The 21,379-nt window shown below is 44.6% G+C and overlaps 1 protein-coding gene across 3 annotated transcripts in view; it reads right to left on the bottom strand.

Moving 5' to 3' along the window:
- Window positions 1-21,379, bottom strand: part of Ctnnd2 (catenin delta 2) — a 755,848-nt gene that overhangs the window by 17,434 nt on the left and 717,035 nt on the right. For all 3 annotated transcript variants that reach the window (XM_005356666.3, XM_026783687.1, XM_026783688.1), the window contains 2 exons: window positions 20,706-20,790; window positions 833-959 (listed from right to left, as the gene is read on the bottom strand). In XM_005356666.3, the coding sequence (XP_005356723.1) occupies window positions 833-959; window positions 20,706-20,790 (212 nt within the window). The remainder of the gene's footprint in view (window positions 1-832; window positions 960-20,705; window positions 20,791-21,379) is intronic.

Below are 21,379 nucleotides of genomic sequence, written 5' to 3'. Positions count from 1 at the left end.
TTTAATAAATAAAACTTGCCTGAAGATCAAAGAGTAAAACAGCCACACTGATCAGTCTTACAGACCAGGGAGTGGTAACACACACCTTTAATCCACACTAGCTGTCTTGGAAACCGGGCAGTAAATACCTTTTAATTCCAGTGGTGTACGCTTTTAATCCCAGTCCTAGAGAGGCTTATAAAAGGGCAGGAAACAGCTCTCAAACTCAGTCTCCTTCTGAGATTCCTGGAGGCAGGATTGCCATTCTGGACTGAGGCAGAGGTAAGAGCCAATGGCTGGCTGTTTTGCTTTTCTGACTTTCCGGTTGAACCCCAATTTTTCTCTCTGAGTTTTTATTAATCATGCTTCAGAGAACAATAGGATGTTTATGCTACCAAATGACACACATAATTGACTTTTCATATTTCCATATAATCTTTGGATTATATTTAGAAACAAACTGAGATCAAAATTAAAGTGCCAGGGATGTGACAAAATGAGAAAAATATGAATAACTGTTAGGAGTGATATAAATTTACGGATGACTCATAGTTTATAGGAAGTGAGTTGAGTATGGGATAGTTAGAAACACTTGTGTAACTGTGATGTGTGAACGCTTCCTTTAGACTTCGCACTCAGAGTGCACGAGGACATTCCATAGATTGGAAGCAAGCTCAGTGGAGACTGGTCTTGGTCTGTGTGTAGCCAACAGAGTTGCCCACCACAACAGAAAATACACCACATACTACCCAGTGTGCAAGCCAGACAGCTATTTTCAGAGTGGTGACCAGATGAGGGGCTGGGCATGAATCCCTTGGCTCAGGAGGAAACCATGGCCTGAGCTGGCTCTTACCTGAGCGGTTGTTGGGAGACACACGCACAGGAGAGATGGAGGGTGTGCGGGAGGAGGAGTAGGGCCTTTGTCGATCCCTCTCAATGGTTGAAGATGAGGCTACAAAGTGATATTGTGACCATCCATCCTGCAAAAGACAGCGTACTCGTATTAGCAGGGAGGGCACGGTGATGCTTCACCTCCTGACTCTGCAGAGTTCCAAGCATTTGAATTTGCAAAACATTTCTGCAGGTGTCAGAAGAGATTACAGAGCCCCGCACATCACCAAGGCTTAACCCAGAGCAGTGGGAATTGAGGACACCCCTCTCTCTCCCCCAGGCAGCCTGGCCCAGGAAGGTGGGCGGTTTGTGTCTGTTTCCCTCTGCCCCAAATATTGAATAATGGTTTCTGTGCCAACTTTTTTGGCCATATGCATTATTGAAGGCAAATGCACTGCTCTTTCAAAGTCAGATGCTCGAAATGTCTATCTTTGCCTACCTGGTTTCAGCTCTGCCTGCTTGCTCTCCATTTGCTAACCAACCTTTCTCAAGTGTTACTTTCTTATTTTCAGGACAGATCTGTGAGCAACAGGGTCCTGTGACAGCATCCTGACACATCATCTGTCACTGTTACATAATTATCAATCTCCTTTTGCATCACAGAAACCCAGTCCTCCTGCCTCAGGACCTCAAGGCTCCGGTAAGACACTGAATAGATCATCCATTCCCGGAAGATCCTGGGAATTCCACTTCCTATCAGAGCATCCTCCAAATGCTTCCCACCACGTCTTTCTAGCTTTCCACTATCCGGTCAGCATGTGAAATGTATATCTTATTATAAGACCCATACAAATGCATTACAGCCCATTTATGAATTTGCAGAGAACAAAGAAGAAAACTAAACCAGCTGATGGTTAAACTAAAACTGCTGGTGGTTTAAGCCCTCGCAACTGCAGTTAACGAGTTAACTCTTGTTAATATGTCATAGGCTTTCTTTCCAGTTTTTCTTCTTTAGTTCAATTGTATTTCTATCAAAGACTGTCCCAAGGAGCGCTAGCATAGCAAGAAAGAACAGTGGGCACCTGCCCAGCTCCCGATTCCCTCTTCATGGAAACAACTCTTCCCAACTCTTTTAGTTGTCTTTTAAAAGACATTATCTAGACTTTAAAAGGATTTGATGTTCCATGAAGAATCACAGCAATTTTTTATATTTAATTGTTATTTTATTTTTTACTGATTTTATTGAGCTCTACATTTTTCTCTGCTCCCCTCCTTGCCTTCCCCTCCTCTTCAACCTTCTCCTAAGGTCCCCATGCTGGATCATTGCAAATTAATAGATGGAAATTAATAACAAAATTTATATTCATTTCAATATCTGTTTATGTCTTTTTTTTTTAAACCTCATTTTGGTAATTCCTGTTCTTACTCATATGATAAAGCCAGGATTAGAAGTAGGCTCTTTTGGAAGAGGTTACCTAGCACGCCCTGGCTAAGTAACTATGTGGCAAGCTTCTATCCAAGAGCTGGATTCTGTTTCACAGAGAAGAAAGGCAGTGAGGACACGCAAAGTGAAGAAGGAAGCAAGCTAAGGATGCTGAGGTTAAAAGCGAAGCTCTTATACTTGGAAGAGAAGACAGCAGTCAGAGACGAGCAGAGTGCTAGCGTTGTGAAATTCCGTCAAGGAAGCACCTGAAGAGTTCACACGATAGGGGTTACATGGACCCAGTCACTAGATTCGGCTTCCAAGTCAAGGTAAAAACAGATGTGAAGGTACTGGGTGGAAAGAGAATGGTCACCATGACTGAGGAGTGATCAAGGGTACAGGAAGACACCCTGCCTTCTGAGTGTTGGGAGCTGAAGACAGCTGATAGACCACAGAGCAGAAGCAGCGGCTCTGGCAGGCACAAGAGAGCATGTGAGCAACTGACTCAGGTGGAGAAGTGGAATGTTTGCATCTCTGTCGGGAGACCTGACGCCGTGGCCTTCGGGTGTTAGACAGAGAAATTGGGCTTCATTCTGCGTTTCTGCCGTGAGCCTAAGGGGCTGGAGGAGCTCTTCTGGAAAGAATATGGCAGAGAAACAGTTTTGGAAGGAAAACCAAGACTGCTTTGGGAGTATGTTGGATTAGAGATGCCTGAAAGATACAGATGCAAGATAAAGAATCAGGCCGAATCTGCAAGTCTGGCTCTCAGGAGCAGGATCAGAGGTAACATTCTGGAGTTCAGAACACAGGTATTACCCAAGGCAAGAGAACAGAAAGAACCTGGAGAGTGGATGCAAATTAAGAAGAGCATAAAGCAGAGGCTAAGCGAGCCCAGGGACGCTTCAGTAATCAGAGTCAGAGCAGCTTGGAAGGAGGATGAGAGGAACCGAATGGAGCACTGGGGAGGAGGTGGAGATAGTGTGACATCAGGCAAGGATAAACGGGTAAGAGACTGAGCAGACAGCAAAGGCAAGCATTGCTCTTGGAGAGTTCGAAACCACTGCGCTGAGGACTGAGGTGCTTTCTTTGACAAGTTTGGTTGAATCTAACTCAAGTGGGCTCAGAGGATTATATGAATGGATGAAGGGAAGCCTGAATATGGATAACTCTTGGTGAAGTTCTAGGTTTGAGGGAAGCAGCAAAATGGGGCTTGAAGAGAGTGAGGGATGGAGAGATGCCTAAAGAGATCACCTGGAAGTCATTCAGGCATTGCGTGTGCTGATGGGAATGACTCAGCATCCAAGACAAGGAAGCTGGTGACACAGGGGAGAAGAGACCATTACAGGACAGTATAGGACGGGTAGGATGCAGGAGACCGCAGGGAAGAGGAAAGCATGAGGAGAGAGGCTGTCCAGCCAAGATTTAGGGAAGTGGGGAGATTTGAGGACAGGAGAGTGAAATCTTCTTTCTTGGTTTTGCATTTTTTTTTCACTGAAAATGAGAAATGAGGTCATCCTCTGAAAGCAAGGAAAATAGTTTAGACAACAGGAGGAGAAATAGGAGGGGGTTGAAAACTGCGGAGGGGCTCAGTCCCAGTGCTAAGTGGGAAGCAAAGGGTCTTGGGACCGAAGAGAAGGTTCAGTGGGTCCAATGTGTACCACACAAAGTGAGCATGAGGACTGGAGTTCAGATCCCCAGCACCCATGGAAGTGCTGAGCAGGCGTGTTGGTCCACCAGAAATGACAGTGCTCCAGAAGTGAAATTAAATCCCTAGGAGCGTTCTGGCAGCTAGACTGGCTGACTGGTGAACTCTGGGTTGAAGGGGAAAAGAGAAACTCTGTCTCAATCTATAAGACATAGAGTAATCAGAGAAGAAATCCAATATCAACCTTGGGCCTCCACAGGCCCACATTCTACACAAGCATACTACACGCACACACGCACACACACATGCATGTGAACACATGCGTACACACACACGCATGCACATACACAACACGCACACAGCATGCAAACAACCACCCTGGATGAGAGGTGACCTTTTCTCCCTTCCCTCCCATTCACTGAAGCAGGAATCTTGGAACGGCCAAGCTGTAGAACTTTGATATGACTGCATGTGGAAAAGCCCGGATGGGACATTAAGCTTTCTATTCTGATGGCACAAGCTTACAAATGTCATAGCATGGTGTTACACCGGATGCTAGAGACCAACATGCAGCTGGTCCAGGTGGAGACAGATCGCAGCTGATTCCAAGCACGGTCTCTGGCTCATCAGTAACTATGAAGCCTCACTGCTTCCCACATCGTCTACTGGGTGAATTTTGATCATCCGATTCTTTCTTTGTGCACTAAATAAGCTCAGATAATGAAGATGAATATTTTTGAGGGAAACATTATTGCTAACCGCACATGGTCCTGCTAGCTATGTGCATATCTGCAATCTAGCTAGCAATAAACTATCATTTCCTTACTTCTTGTTGTCACTTACAAAGACTTAAAATTGGTTCACACAAGTACACAACTCCAGGAGATAGTTTCCTTTATCATTTGTCTCTTTGTTCGCTAGCCTTTCTTGTTTAAATTTTAACTCATTATTGGCCATAGTGTGTGTGTGTGTTTATGTTTTATTATATTAAACGCTTAACCAAAGATCCCTTTGTACATACCCTATGGCTTGCTGGGGTTAGATAAGAAAGCTCAGGGAAGAAAAATGGAGAATGAGGAATTGCCACAATAACCAGGGAAGAGCTATTAATCCCCAAGGCTGACGATAAGGATCTTTTGAAATGTCCATGACTCTGCAGACCTTGAGCAGCGACCCAGAAGATGTGCCCTTTAGCTAGAGACCCAGCTAAGCCTTCAGAAATGTGATATGATATCTGACAGGTCAAATTGGTTTTTATTTTTAACACATTAAATTTAAAACTGGAGGCTGTTAAATTGTCCCACATAGATAGAAACAGAAATTCAAAGAGAAGCCCAAAGTCCTTGAGCCTTAACTCGCCACAAAGACTCACCTGCCCCTTTCTCCACATCCTCCTGTTGTCTTCCCACCAGCTCTGGCTTCTGTGTCAAAGTTTCTTATTCATTTCTCTAAGAAGTTTATTACCCAACAAAGTTGTGGCTTCCTACAGTGGAATTTTCGGGGATTCTAAGCACAGGGGAACCAGGTCAACTTTATGAACCCATGCTCAACTTTACCGTCTCAGGAACATGAGTGCTTCGTGACTGTAGCTGCTCCCATAGGATGAGGACTGTGGTGTGTGTGCAGGTGAACTGGACACACACACACACACACACACACACACACACACACACACACACACCCATGTGTGATGTACACTTGTACACCCACATGGAGGACAGAGGTCAATCTTAGTGTCTCCCTGCATCACCTTACATTTGAGCCAGGTGCTCTAACTGATCCCAGAGTTCACCACTTGGGTAGACTATCTGGTCAGCGAGCCCCCCAGGAACCTCTAGTCTCTTCCTCCTGGCACTGGACACAGATGTACATTGTATACCAGACTTTGTGTGTGGGTGCTGATGATCTAAACTCAGGTTCTCACGCTTACAGAACAGATACCGTGCCTGCCGTTTCCCCAAGCCCTTCATTTATAGTTTTGAACGTGCAGTGAACATTGTCAAATGGAAAGCTACCAGTGGAGGGACCTCCCGGACAGGGTGAGATGCGGGGCTGAGTCCCTTACAAACTGCTTAGGACAGCGTACCTTTGCCCATAACTTCTTCTTAGAGAAATTACAAGGCACTAAACCTATATCCGTACAGAGTTTGCTAGGTGTCTTCATAGGCTGAGCCAGAGCTGCTGGCTGAGGCCCGAACTGCTCTTAGGATCATCCTGGAGGAGTGAGGGCAGGGAGGACTCAGCTCCTCTCACCACTGATAGAATCTCTGCTTTAGTTTCTCTCTCCCCCGTAAACCAAAGGCGACAGAACTCATGAGCACGGGGCTTAAAGTGTTGCAGCACCTGTGCCTCGGCCCTTGAGATTCTCTTTGCATTGCTCTGAGGAAGGCCCAGGCATAAGTCCTGGCAGGATCTCCCCTCTTCCTCCGGCTGATGCTAATGACTCGCCCTAGTTGCAAGCCGCTCCTGTAGTTTCTCCACACAGGCAGAGGTGGTAGCTGGGAGGAACACACATGAGCATAAACAAAGTCTTCCAGTCTCCTAGTGTATTTGGGAATGTCATATAAAGCATCCTCAACGTCAACTTCTGTGGGGACAAGACTAGCCACAATCTCAGAGCTGAGAGACACTGTACTCATATCAGCCGGGTCACACCTGTGTACGGAGCCTCACTGACTCTGGGATTCGGCTTTCCATGTGCACACGTCCTAGCTGTTACCTCAGAGACCCAGCACAACACCTTCTTTATTCCAATCTGTTCAGTACACCAGCCTGGTTCTGCTTTGTGCCAGGTAAACAGGAGGCAGGAAGTGCAGGTGCATCAAATCACAACAGCTAAATGTGTGTTGCCTCCAGCCTTGGGAGCATCTAGAAAATCCACTTCGTGGTTTCCATTCCCCATTAACTCTGCATGTTCACATCACGCTACAGACTGTAGCGATCCTGTCTGCCTGCCTGTGATCCCAGCTGTGAGACAGAGAGCCCTGTTGGTTTCTGAGATTCTGGTGCTGGGCTCAATGCCGGGACACAGCTATGCCTGACATATGCTAGTTGGATTTTATGCGGTAAGATAATGCAGCGATTATTGCAAAACCAAGTGCTCATCAATTCCACAGGTGTTGCTGCCAGCTTCTAGGTCTTTGTATTCTCTGGTTGTGTCACGAGGATGATCAGAGCCTCACGATCATTTTGATACTGTTTTAGCAGAAAGCAATCACACTAGAATCTTTTTCTGTTGTTGGTTCATGACATAGACACAGCTGGGCTGCAAAGCAGCATTGGTTCTGCTGAAGTAGTGCAGGAGGAAGTCTTTAGCTGGGCTCCAGCAGTGGCAGTGACGGCTTCCCTGGGCTGCCTATGTTTAGGTGTGGAGTACATGAACTTGCCTCCTTTTTAATCTAACCTTGAGAGGAATTCTGAAGCGTCCATCTACCCTTACATTTGGTCCTGGACTGATGCCAATCCCAAGTCCATCTTTTAGAGCATGTGGCCCTGCTCCTTCATCTCTGTAGTTTTAGGAAATACAAGTTCCTGCCCAGAGTGAAGACACTCAGCTTTCCCCATTCACAAAGCCTTGGGAGAGCTGGGGAGAAAGGAGGAGAGGGAGGGCACACCGCAGCTCTCTTTAGTTGTGCTCCGGTTTCCTTCAAGGTTGGGTACAGACACTCACACCCACTGCAGAAGTGTGCCCAACACACCGAGGGGTGGGTTCCTGAAGGCATCACCTGGTGGGACCCCTACGGGCTAGGGAACAAGGACACAGAGTCACATTCCAGGAGGTGCGACAACCATGTTATCCAGAGGGCTGGAGAGCATTTGGGTAGGATGGGAGGAGAACCGTGGTGTGGGGTCGTGCACAGACCTGCCCCTCCTCCCTCGACTCCCACTCAACCAGAGAAGGATGAGCAACTATAGTTCACATCACAGGAGGAGGGGGATTAGGGGTATGAGTTGGCTCAGGGCACAGAATAGGGCTTATGAGAAGGTGGGAGGAAGAGACATGTCTCAAAGGCTGCTAAGAGGCAAGTTGGTCTTCAGGAGAGAGAAAATGGGATGATATAGCAAATTCTCACTAATCAGGTCAGGGCGAGCACAGCACAGGACTTAGGGTTACTTGTTTTGTGACCTCTGACCTCTGCTTCTGGAGGATGGGCTTTGGAGACCATGCCAGAGTGGAAACAAGGGTGAGAGGAAGAGCCACAGCCCAGACAAGGTCCATGCTGAAGGCCCTGCTCACAGCACTCTCCAAAGCCACTTTTGGTGTATTGCTTTCTAGACTTAGAATTTAGATTTGGCAAACTCTTTTCTTATGATGAAGATGCCTCTGACTGGCATGGAGTTCAATAAATAATTGATTTTGACAATCAACGCTGTCTATGCACACAGGGGACATCAGCTAAAACCCGACGTAAACACTAAGCAGTGGTGGTTCACGTATGGGCGCTGGGCCTTTCCTTCTTGTTTATAAACAGCACTCAAATTTTCTTCCTCTGATAAGATTTATTTGGCTTCAGAACAATGATTTCTCAGTGGATATCCAGAAACTACTTGGTGTTGAAGTAAAAAATACAAGTTTTTTTGCCTTTGCTGTCCTGGAAGGCTCTACAGTCCACGAAGTCTGTCAATTCTAATTTTCTTTGAGCGACTTGAAATAGAGTGTGTTGCAAATCCTCTGGGCTTTTAGTAACTCAAGCTCGTCCACTCATCAACCTCATACACTTAGAGCCTGTCACTCACATCCACATCCCAGACTTCTTCATTGGGGAAACAAATGTTCAAGTAATAGTCAAAGCATACATTGTGGCTGCCTTCTGAAAAAGGCCAGACTGCCCTCATACGTGAAAAATGCTTGTTCAGAGATGGGCTGTTTTCCAGTCGTTTCTAGGTAGGAGGAACTCATTAATGTAAGTACACTAAGCAGAGAAAGAAAACATTCTGAATTAGTGGAGGTACTGCCTTATGTCGCTATTTCAATCTAAAATGCTCACCGGCATGGATACAACAGAGGAAGAATGTTTGATACACAGCCAGTGTGACTGAAGACCAAGCCAGATTTCGCATAGCGATGCTACCTTCTGTTGTTCTTTGATGTAATAATTCAAAATTATCTCTATTTTAAAGGTAAACTGTTTGTTAAGGATTCATTAAATTCCAACAATTCTAGAAGCCATTAGCGCTAAATATTTAAACTAAATGTTAAGGGCCAAAAGGGAGTGTTTGCGGTTTAATGCAGAAATAAATACTATGACAGACCCCTGACTTTCATTACTTTGTTTCAGCTTTTAAAGAAATTTAATTAAATTGATTTGGGCTCTAAAGGTACAGTATATATTAGGACGTGACTCTTCTGAAATACTATGTTTTAAAAGAAAATACTTATAAATCCATTTTATGTACTCAGTTTATTTCAGTTGTGCTAATCCTGAAGACCTCTTATCACCAAGAAGATCTGACAAGTCATGAAGGAACGCATTGACTTTAGTCAAAGAGGTTTACCATGACTTGTCAGGATCCAACAGGTACCAAAAGGAGAAAAACAAAGACCTTAAGACACCAGAAGATCAAGCCAGCCTCTTTTGTGGTGCCACTTTGGGAGTTTAAATAAAACAGTGGACTTTCATTTCCTATTTGTGAATAGGATGTGACCACAGCTGGGCAAGGATCTGTGGAGCAGGATGTTGAGTCCTTTGGGCATATGTCAATGAGAGAGGGGGCTGGGTCATAAATGTCTTTCACCAGAGGAGTAGAGAATGAAAACGTGGCACATATACACGGTGGAATACTCTCCAGCTATAAAGAAAAATGATACCATGAAACTGAATATGAATAAAAGGACCTAGTAAAGGTCACACTAAGTGAGTTAACCCAAACACAGAAAGACAAACACCGCATGTTCTGTCTTATCCGTGGTTCGTGGTTCCGCATCTTCAGAGATGAGTATACAGCATGGAGCAGCCGCAGAACCAGGAGAGTATGAAGGGATCATAATGGGGGCTCACGAGAGGGAACGGCAGGATACGGGTGATATAAAGGGGGAAACACAGAATGGGACGGGGCTAAAACTAAGGAGGAGAAAGGGAAGCCAATTTAGAAGGAGAAGGAGGAAGAAATAACACCGAGGTTGTGTGATTAAAGCTTCAACCGATGTTTTATATTTACCTAAAATTATACACAATATATATGAATGTGTGTGTGTTTGCATACATGTGTGTATGAGCTGAGCCACTTGGACTGACAACGTTTTCCACAAGAACCACAGACTAATAAAACCCCAGTATCAGGCACACGAAAACTCCTTTGAAACAGCTTGTTAGGGGTGTCAAAGTGACTCCCCAAACAACACAGACTATTGGTGTAACCCTTGGTTGCCTCTGGGGAATTGAGGGTGGGCCCCTATTACTGAAGACATCACTTGATACGACAGTCTCTTTTCTGCGGTTTAGCTTCTGTGATTCCAGAAAATACTCTGCCACGGGATGGAGGCAGTTAAGCAGTCCTGCCTAGCTGCAGCACCTTTGAACCATGACATCACCAGTGTGGCAAGCATGAAGATGCAGTGGGTCCATGCACACGTTGGTGGCCAGCAACAGCTGTCTGATTTAACTTAAGGTCGACTCAGCATGAGGCGAAACATGCTGTGTCCTGGAAGTCCAGCCAGGCTCCAGGGCTAGTGAGGTCACAGACCTTAGAAAAGAATCTCCTACTGCAACTTTTCTAGCCTACCACAATCCCTCACGGCATCCTAAACCCTATCCTTACACCTGTAGATAAGTGTAACTACCAACTCTTAATTAAAGAAGCTTCTCTTGACAGCAAGCGGGGACCATTTGCTTCAGAATCTCAGATCACAAACAGGAGAAACATATGTCTGTTTCACAATAGTCCAGAAAAAAATAAGTGCAGAGCATTTAAGAAATAACTGTTGAGAATCACATGCTTAAGCAACAGGGAAAGGAAATCCAATAAAAAATAAACCCACTTAGAAATTCCCAGAGCCTAGAAGACAACCAAGGGAATAGAAATCCAGTTATGTGCTGAATGAATATGGAAATGTCTGTTTACTAGTCGGACTGGGAGGGGGGCTCTCAGGGCAAGGAAGGTGGGAGCTGGGGAAATGGGGCTTCAGTGTTTTTTTTTCAGGAGTTTATGGGAACCGTGTCAAGGGTGTCACCCTATCCAGGACCAGTAGCACCAAAAAGAAGCCTCAAGATTCCAAATTCTTTGACTTTCCTTCTCCCTTGGCCACTGATGATAGTTTTCATATTGTTCACCCCGTGATAAATCGTCTGAAGGCTTCTTGTTGTTTCCTAGGGCACTGATCTTGCACAGGACCGAGGAATCATGGGTGTGGGTAGCTGTTAAGGTTGAAGCTACTGGTAACTACTGTAGCATTTTCACCAAGATGGAAGATATGGGACAGAGAGCGCGTTCTTAGACATTCTGAGCATAGACAAAAGGAGTATGAACTATGTACTCTTGAAAAGTTGGGGGCTGCAGGGGTCATCGTCTCAAGTGCTGTTAGCAGGGTGATCTACACGTTGAGTAACAGAGGTTGAAATGACTGTTGCTCTTGTGGCTTAAGCTTCAGCTGGAGCCACTGTATGACACACTTCCAAGAGTTGTATACGATCTCATGATTATAAGCATTTCCTTTTAAATAGGTCTTCTCAAATGGCATCAGATGTAAGGGTATGGACTTTGTATCTAGTGTAATTTGCTTGTAGAGGTTTAGCAAAAGCCTGAGGCTGATTGACAATTCTGAGTAGCCCAGTGAAGATGTCCAGGCATAAGTGATCCATCAACAGATGGGAGAGGCTCAGTGATTGGTACAACTCCGAGCAAATGATACCACTGACCCCAAGAGAGAAGAAGGCAACATGGGCACATGTCTCCTGGGCAGAGTGACCAAAGCCAGGTGAAACTCTGCTAGCTTTCCTCACCATGGAACCATTTCTTTCTCTATTTAACCAGCTTGGCAGGTGTGGGATGGGCAAAAGTTCAGCACACGAAAGACAGAGGCAAGGAGGAACTCGGGTAGCTGTAACACCACCCGGTTTATCCTGATCTGCCAGAAAACAAGTGGTTGAGTTTGAGTTGATATCACACAGTGAGTTCCTGTGTGTATGTAAACTTACATTCCCTTTGTTGGCTTTTCTCGTGCTTGACTGAGTCTTTTTCCCCCCTGCTTTTTGTCTCTGCAATTTCTGACTTAAAACTGTATGGGAGAAGTTTTGTGGTAAGAGGATTAAAGAGAAAATGTTTAATTTGGGTGTAGCTACATGGGGTTCCCTTCCTTGGGGATCTGTTTGAGGAAGAGGTATAATTTAGTCACTTCTTGTTCAGTAACTGCCACGTACATTGATTTTCACTTTTGAACGATTGATTTTTGCTACTATTCCCATTTGTACATTTGATTTTGGGCAGATATCATATGATGAGCGTTTAAGAATTGTCTTTTAGAGGTCAAGGGACCTCATGAAGAAAGACCTTCTTTGTCAATACAAACATCACCAAGTAAATTCCCAGATTTATGGAGGAGGATGTTTTGTAGCTGAGTTGAACCTCAGTGTTTTCTTTCGCTACCCTAACTTGACATCAAGTGATTCAGGAAGAAAAATAGCTGCCTTGGCCTGTGGCAGGACAGGATATAGGTAGGCAGATAGGCAGGAAAACTAAACTGAATGCAGGGAGAAAGAAGGTGGAGTCAGGCAGCTGCTGAAGGAGAAAGATGCTGGAATCTTACTGGTAAGTCACAGCCTCATGGTGATACACAGATTTCTAGAAATGGGTTAGTTTAGGATATAAGAACTAGCTAGAAATATGCCTGAGTCATCGACCAAAGCAGCTTCTTTATTAGCCAGTGGTAATAAAACATATTCATAGCATACAGAGAGGACCAGGTGGGACAGAAATTTCCATCTACAGACGAGGGCACATGGGAAGTCTGTATCCCCCTTTAGTTTTTGTATGAACTTAAAACCATCCTAAGAAACACAAAGATTTAAACTTTAATAGGGAACAATAAACTTCCCCAAATAACAAAAACCCACAGTCCAAATGATAAAGGAAGCTTCTACTTCAGGCAGCTGCTGTGTATATAATGCTTTGGAAGCTGAATGGGCTATGTGAAATTTAAAATCAACGTCTGTTACCCGGTCTGCATTCAGGAAGGTCTGCTAAAGTGGTCATGAGCATAATGCCCCATGAAGACCCATAAAACACTGGCTGAGGAGGAGATAAGCTTCAATTTTCTATTCCATTAAACCGTAGGCTGTATCTTCACAGATACTGGTGTCTGGAAGAGGAAACTTTTAAGCTTGGCACAGCGAGTAATCAAAGTAGTTGAGATAAACTAAGAAGTGTGACTTTTTATTAAAAGGAAAAGTTAAAAAGCATCTCCATTACTTTTGCCAGAGATGCAGCTCTGGTTTCTCTCATTGACTACAGTCTTATTTCTCATGCATACAGATGAAGTCTCTTCCCAGAGGCATAGCTTCATCCTGCCTTTTATATATTTGGGGGATCCTTGCACTTGGTGCTTTTCATTAGGGTGGATATTAATTGCTCCAGGGTTGGAGATGAGTGTGGTGTCAATGGTTATGAAGGGATGGATGACTTGTTAAGTAAATAAGTTGATGATGAAAACTCTCCCACGACAAGTATCTGAGCCAGGAATGGAAGCTGCTTCTACCAGAAGCATAAATACTTATGTAGTCATTAAATGGTATAGTGCTAGTGAACTGGAGTATGTTTAGCCATGGGTTTATAATACTGAAAAGCAATTCAAGTAAAAATTAAAAAATATTTAAACTCATCATTTTTTAAAAACCGTTTTAGGTTACTAAGCAGTGCTATTAACTTGGATTAAGGAGTTCATAAAGTTGATGTTCAAGGGAGGTAGTATCAGAGCCACAGGGAGAATGAAGGTTGAGATGTGCCATGGGACAGAACACAGATCTAAGGGACGGTCCGAGGGCAAGGTCAGATATGGCTGCATAAGTACTTGCAAGGGATGGGATGATTTAGAGAGAGGCCTAGGCTGGTCTTGGTAGGACTCACGAGCCATGCCAAGATATTTAGACACCATACTGAAGACCAAGAGGGCCATGAGAAGGCATGAACACACTGACACTTTAGACGGTTTATCCCTGCAGCCTTTTTGGAGAGCAGACTGGCAAAGGCCAAGTCTAAAGACTAGAAGCGCAGATCAGAGCTCAGCCCAGTGATCTGGCAGCGAAGAGGCAGCTGCTTATGCGTCCCTGAACGTCAAAAGAGGTGGGCAGAGCCTGAGATGTATACAGCTTTCTGTAGAGGCAGGAATGGTTCCTGGCACCAATGTGGAGAACAGGGTTAGCTCATGATGACGTGCAGGGGACCTGGGAAGAGCAGCTGAATTTAGGAGGAGCAGACTCTGTGGGATCTGGCATCAGTGGGGCACTGCAGAAAAGTTATTTAAATGGGCTGTGTAGATGGCTAACGATCTAAAGAGCGAGGGCTAGGAAACAGATCGCAGGGACAGCCACATTTGGTTAACTGTACCCAGCGGGTAGAGTTCTGGCCACTCGGGAAATACGCAGACCAGACAACCGAGTCCCAAGCATCAAGAGCTCGAGACACCAAAATGTAAGGAATGAACAGGAAGATGAGCTGCTCAAGGATGGAGAAGAGGCGGTGGGGAGCCTGAGGCAAAGGGGAGGACTGGCGTGTAATGGGAGTCATGAGAAGACGGCTTTGGCTCATTGGTTCTGTGACACTTCAAAGGAGAAGCATATGGAACCAAAACGGGGACAGTCGTGGGAGGAGGGCAGCAGTAGGCTTTGCTTGACTGCGTATCTCGCTCTTCCTTAGGCCTCACTCTGACCTTCCAGGTAACAGGAGTCTTCAGTATACCCACCCCACTGTGCGTGCACATGCACTCCGCGCTGATGCGCAACAGAAAGAGCCACCCACAAAACCATAGCGGTTTGCTTTCCTCAGTCACGTCCTGAAACACCAAGCCTGTGGTTTGCTTTACTAAGCCTTCATATGTACGGTTCTTCCTGCTGGGCTCCATTACAAAGCAATGGTTGGCAGATGGAGTCGCTTAGGAGCAAGATTGTGGGTAAAGGACAGGGCATTAGCATCTACAGACAGCAGGAGAGAGCAGGGGACCAAGGGAAAAGCAGCAGCGAAAATGGCGATGGAAATGACTGCTGGGGCCTAGACTGGTTCTCTACTGTCAAAGAATTATCAAAGGGCTCATGGCCAACCACTTCCCTGGGACACCCTGGCAGCTGAGTGTAGGCCCAGGCCAAGTCCTAGCTCCCTGGGTATGAGCTGGAGCTCAGCAGCTTCCTACTCTTTGACTGTCCAGCTCTCTGTTCCACTGTTTGGCTGGAGTAAGTGTATGGGGCAGGGGGGGGAGTCAATAAATTTAACTTACACAGAAAGGATTGAATCTACAGTGCGTGGCAGAGGAGAGAGAGAGAGAGAGAGAGAGAGAGAGAGAGAGAGAGAGAGAGAGAGAGCGAGAGAGAGCGCGCGCGCAGAGAATTTCTGTCTGATCTCGGCTCATGGCAGAAGTAGCTACTTAAGTGGATCATCTATAGCTGCGCTGTCTGCTTAGTGACTTTGTTTACACCCCATTCTATTTCTTGGTGATGACACATAGCACTTAGACAGTTGTTTTTGGATTTTTATACCCTCCTCCTCCCAAGTTTATTTACTCTTCCCCAAGCCACCCATCGTAAGACTTCCCAAACACCATCAAACATAAGCACTCCATTTTGTCAAGGGACTTGTGTTTAATCTGAAGTGTCTAGAGAGACAAGCACTTCTGATGTCCTACATAACCAACAGGTTTGCAAATTCCTTCCATTGCTTTATGAACCGTCCACAAGCCATTCACAGATGATAAAGGATTTCACACTTCTACGTAGGGCTAGCTGAACATGAGGGCTGTTTAGAAAAGCTGCTGTGTTACATAACCATGATAACCTCTGCTCATCTTCCCCAAAGTGGATAATCCAGATGGGCTCCACTCAAGCTGAAGATTCAGATAGCGCGAATGTGTTTGGGGGCATCAAATACATTGTGAATAAACCACAGTTTTGTTTTGGTCAGAACCCAGATAGCCAAGGTATCCTAGCTGACTAAATGCGTATCTGGAAAATAAAACAGTTGAGCTAATGTTATGCACGTCTGGCTTTTGTGTAGCTGAAGCCAGTGATGGATGTAGCCACATTGGGTCTCAGACATCCTAAATTCCATCTCCCAGGAATGTTTTCCCTCTTTTAATGTCCTCACCCCAAACTCTTAATTATACAAATTCTAAACATTCTTTAAGATTTAGCTCTATAGTTTTCTTCCCTTTGATCCGTGCTTTAACACCTAAAGAATATAATTCAGAAAGTAATAGAATTGCCAACAATTGCTCCATCTTTTACACTTGCCCACAGCTGTGGCCTCTGTGTCTTAAGTTTTTCCATGGAGTCGTTCAGTTACTGATCTCTAATAGATTCTATTAAGTAGATTTGACATAAGGATAATTAAAAGATATGGATCACACAGCTTTCAAAGGTATGCAAATTGTCAATGAAGAACAGGACAAAAATCGGCCTCCCTGCCGATTAAAGACAATTGAAGAGGAAGAATGAACTGGGCTTTTTCACAGGTCTTTCAAAAGGAAAACGATTATGAATGCAGGGCTTTATCAGGAGAGCTCATGACACTGAGCTCAGAGGTCCCTGTTTCATTTCACAACTGCATAATTTGGAAATGATTAAGAACAACTCTTTCTCAACATTTTTTAATCATGGGCCAACGAAAAACATCACATTGATTTCTCCAGCCCATCTTTCTTGAATGTGCTCATATAAAACACGTTATTTTAAACCAACTTAGCTCTTGAGTTTAACTCCATTAAGTTTCTGTCAACACACCCTTCCATTTGTGGGAATACAAAGACAATTACACTTCTTGAACTCTACTACCAACAGAGGAAAAAAAAATCGCCCGAAAGTGAAGAGCTTGTGCTGCCATTCACTAAACAGCTTAGGGTGTCTCAGAGCTGCTTTCCCATGGTGCTCAGGGTGTGAGCAGGTGCACTGCAGAGGAGCAGAAGAGCTGGGAGGTGAGCCGGTGCTTCCTGTAAGGCAGGGGCTCCTGGAGAACTACTGGCTCCACTCCAGTTTACGGGGCAATCACTCAGCCATGCTTCGCTCAGCCATGTCTGCTCCCCTGCTTAGTTCAACGACCTTTTTTGTGGGAGATTTCTTTTCCTTTTTTCTTTTTGTCTTTTTTTTTTGTTTTTGTTTTCAAGACAGGGTTTCTCTGTGTAACAGTCCTAGTGTCCTGGAGCTAGCTCTTAGAGACCAGGCTGGCCTTGAACTTACAGAGACGCACCTGCCTCTGCTTCTTGAGTGCTGGGACTAAAGGCGTGTGCCACCACTGCTCAGCTATGAGGGAGATTTCACTTAGCCTCAAGAAGGAGCTGGGCAGAGACCATGGGAGTGGCGGGTCTGAATTTCATGCAAAACAGAAAACTTGCTCATCTTTAAGAGGAAAATATTTAGAAAGATTTATCACCAATCTGGTATAGTCCCTAACTCCTAATTTTATGATCTCTGTTCCAAACGTCATGTCTAGAAGCACAGGAAAACTTGGAAAGAGACATGCATATGTTAAATTTTATCAACTTAAAGTGCAGAGTGCTGAGTGCTCAAGGGAATAAGAAGAGCCGTTGGGGAAATCTAAAAATAGACTAAAACACGGGAGAGCCAGGTATTAAATGTTTTACAGGCTTAGAGAAAGACAAAATGTGCCTCTGGCAAGATGGGTCTCATTCCTTCTGATGTGGGACATTGTGTGCGACCTCACACCCCTGCCCAAGGAGCTGCCAACACACAGGGGCTGGTGATGAGGGATGCCCACAGGTGCAGGCTCTTTCAGCAGGAGGGTCCTCGGCCATGGTAGAAGGAAGTCACCTACCTTCTCCAGCCTGGCTTTTCCTTTCTGAACCCTAGTGTTTTTCTTGTGTTTATGATGTCCTTCATCTCTACTTACTAGTGACATTTAAATTTTCCCCACTTGCTTAGCTAGGAATTAGCAAAACCAAAACATCCCCTGGAAGATACTGTTAAGAATATGTGCATCCATGTAACAATAATTATTAAAGAAGAGTTTATAAATTTGAGAGGGTGAGAAGACACAGACGGAGTTGAGTGGGTGAGGGAGGAGGAGAAGTGGTACAGATGCAATGTTCGTATATAAAACTCTCAATAAAAATTATCGTCTACTCTGACAAGGATTTTCTCCATATATAGGCAATAGCACATGCAAATGTCACAGGACCTTCACAAATTCCAGCATGACAAAAATCACAGCTTAGATGAAGGAAGGTGGATATGAAATCCCACCCTAGCTGAGGTGAGAGCAGTAAGGGTCTTTCTTTAATAGTTTCTTTCCCTGGAAAGTTGGCCAGATGCCAGAGAAGGCCCCTATCTCAAGACTAGCTGAACAACACAAAGGAGAATCAAAGGAAAATTTAAAAAGCATAACACAAAAAGAAGCAGAAAAAAAAATCAAAGTTGGTTGTGAAGTTATACGAATATAGAGGGAGTGGTTATGGGGTAGGTTGAAGAAAAATATATTAAAAATACATGGTGTGAAATTCTCAAAAAATTAAAATATTGCTTAAAATAAAAAAAAAATTATCGTCTAAAAAATAAAAAGCAAACTAAACCAACCAACCAACCAAAGAAGGCCTGCCTGACCACCAGCTTCTAAAGCATCCTTTCTTCACGGAACTCGGCCATGATGGACAGCACCAACATCCCCAGAAGTGGTACTTTTTAGGTTTTATTTTTGATCCACATTGAGAGTGAAGATGCTTTTAAATGCAAAATATGAATTCCTGTTTGCCTCACAAGCACACAGAATGAATGCCAAGCCTTCTGTGGTTATGGAGGCCAGGCAGACCTTCATCTCTATCCTCTGGGCAGCCACGTAATAACGTCATCAGGACCCAGAACACAGAGCAGGTTCTGCATTGTGTAGGTGATTTTTCCGGCCCTCATATATTTTGACTCCCCCAGTTTCTCTTGAACTGTTTATTTTTCCTTTGTCTTCTCCGTAATTACTTGTTCAAATTTATTGATGCTTTTTAATTTTTTTTCAAAATCTCTAAATTTATAACTTTTGGGTCTACTTTAGAATACACAAGCTCTAAAAACAGTGATTTTTTTCTTCCCATAAAGTGAATTAGTGTTATTCAAAATATATAATTATGCATTTCAAAATGGCTAGACGGGTGAACCTTGAAATTTTAACCATAAAGAATAATACATGCCTAAGAGAATGGATGAGGTAAATACCTTGAGTGGGCCAATAACCAATAAACACATGTTTTGAACCAGCACGCTGTCCTCTCTAAATATGTACATGTGTTAATTAGAAATGAAACAGAAGACCCTGGTTCCTTTCCTTCCCAGCACTCCCATGGTGGCTCACAATCTCCTGGAACTCTAGATCCAGGGGATTCTATGTCTTCTGATCTCTGTGGTATCCCACATCTACGAGTAGTACACAGATACACACACAGACACATTCACACTCACACACACATGCTCACACGTAAAATAAAGAAGCAAATGATGATATGCAAAATATTCATCAGTATGGCTATAGGATAGGATCATTTCAGGTTCCCTATCCTCAGCTGCCCCAGGAACTAACTGGGGACCTCGCCTGGGCACCTGGAAGCCCCTCTAGGTCCAAGTCTCTTCCCAACCCTAAGATGGCTCCCTTAATTAAGATATGTGCTTCCCTGCTCCCCTATCCAACCTTCCTGTATCCCAATCATCCCGTTGCCCCAAGTTCTCCCCATCCTACCCTTCTCACTTTTTTCTCCCCATCTCCCCTTACCCCCCTCCCACCCCACCCTTAAGATCCCGATTTTTTGCCTGGCAATCTTGTCTACTTCCCCTAACCAAGAGGATAGCTATATGTTTTTCTTTGGGTTCACCTTCTTATTTAGCTTCTTTAGGATGTCAAAATATAGACTCACTGACCTTTATTTGTGGCTAGAAACAATTATGAGTGGGGCCTAGCCAGTTTGGATGTTCACCTTCCTAGACCAGGATGGAGGGGGGAGGACTTTGGACTTTCCACAGGGCAGGGAACCCTGACTGCTCTTCAGACTCGAGAGGGAGGGGGAGAGGAGTGGGGGGAGGGTGGGAGGAGTGGGAGGCTGGGAGGAGGTGGAAATTTTTTTTTCTCAATAAAAAAAATATCTTTAAAAAAAAAAGAAGCAAATGAATATCTGAAAATAAAAGAACTCACAGGGACCAGTGAGATGGCTCGGCAGGCAAAGGTGCTGGCTGAGCCGGTGCTGGCTGAGCCAGTCCTGACACCTGTGCTCTGACACCTTGGAATCCACATAAAGGTGGAAGAGGGGACCAGCTCCACAAGTCGTCCTCTGACTTCCATATGGACACCATGGCATACGTGCCCATATACATACATCACAAGCACACTCTAGTAAGAATAAGAATGATGACGATGCTAAATTAAAAATTTGAAAAGAAATTATAGACTCTTAGGGAATCAAAAAAAGATGTTTTGGTGTAAGGCTACATAAGTTTAGATCTGTTTAGTCAAGAAGGCTCACACCCTGTATCTTGGTATATGGATAGCATCTTTCTCTTTCTTGTTTCAGGTCCCAAGGCTTTTGAACAAACACTGACTATATGTGGGATGCTTCTTATGATGCTCATATTTGGCACCTTTGGCCCTAAAACCTGGGAGCTCAGGAGCCTCGGGTTAGAGAAAGGAAAAAGCAGCCCTTACCTTTTTGTAGAGACTCCTCAGATCTCGGTACTGCCACATGCTGTTGAGGACCTGAGACGCAGCCTTAACCACCTTTGGAGAGTGCCTGGAAAAGACAGGACAGGAAATGCAGATGACCAATGGCGTCTAGTTTGGAAGTACGTTGTCTCGTCAGAAGAGAATAAAATCCACATCCTCTGGGTTTTTCTCTTCGGCAGACTGTTGCTGTCCTAGCCCCACCCTCTCAATGACACATCTGGAAGGTGACTGCAGGAGAGCACTAGAATTTGGCAAAGACATTCCAAAATGCAAACACCTGAACTGTGACACTCAGGGTGAAAACAGATATAGTCTCTAATTATACAAAATGGAAGAGAAATATGAAAAAAAAAAGTGATTCTGCAGCACTGAATGAGTCTAGGGATTTTTACAGCGGTGTTAAGCCACACATGGGTAATAAGAAGAATGGAGACAGCCATATCCCCAGGGCACAGGTCCAGCTATGGGGCTGGCACCCTGACCTGTGTGAGCATAAGCAATGCTTCTGTTGCCTGTGGATGCTAAGCATACATAACACGCACACACACACACACACACACACACACACACACAGATGGGCACAGACACACAGATGAGCACACACACACACACAGATGGGCACAGACACACAGATGAGCACACACACACAGATGGGC

Source organism: Microtus ochrogaster, chromosome 19 (assembly GCF_000317375.1).
Source record: "Microtus ochrogaster isolate Prairie Vole_2 chromosome 19, MicOch1.0, whole genome shotgun sequence".
Lineage (NCBI taxonomy): Eukaryota > Metazoa > Chordata > Mammalia > Rodentia > Cricetidae > Microtus > Microtus ochrogaster.
Note: the sequence above shows the minus strand (reverse complement) of the source record. Positions and strands in the feature narration are given on the sequence as shown.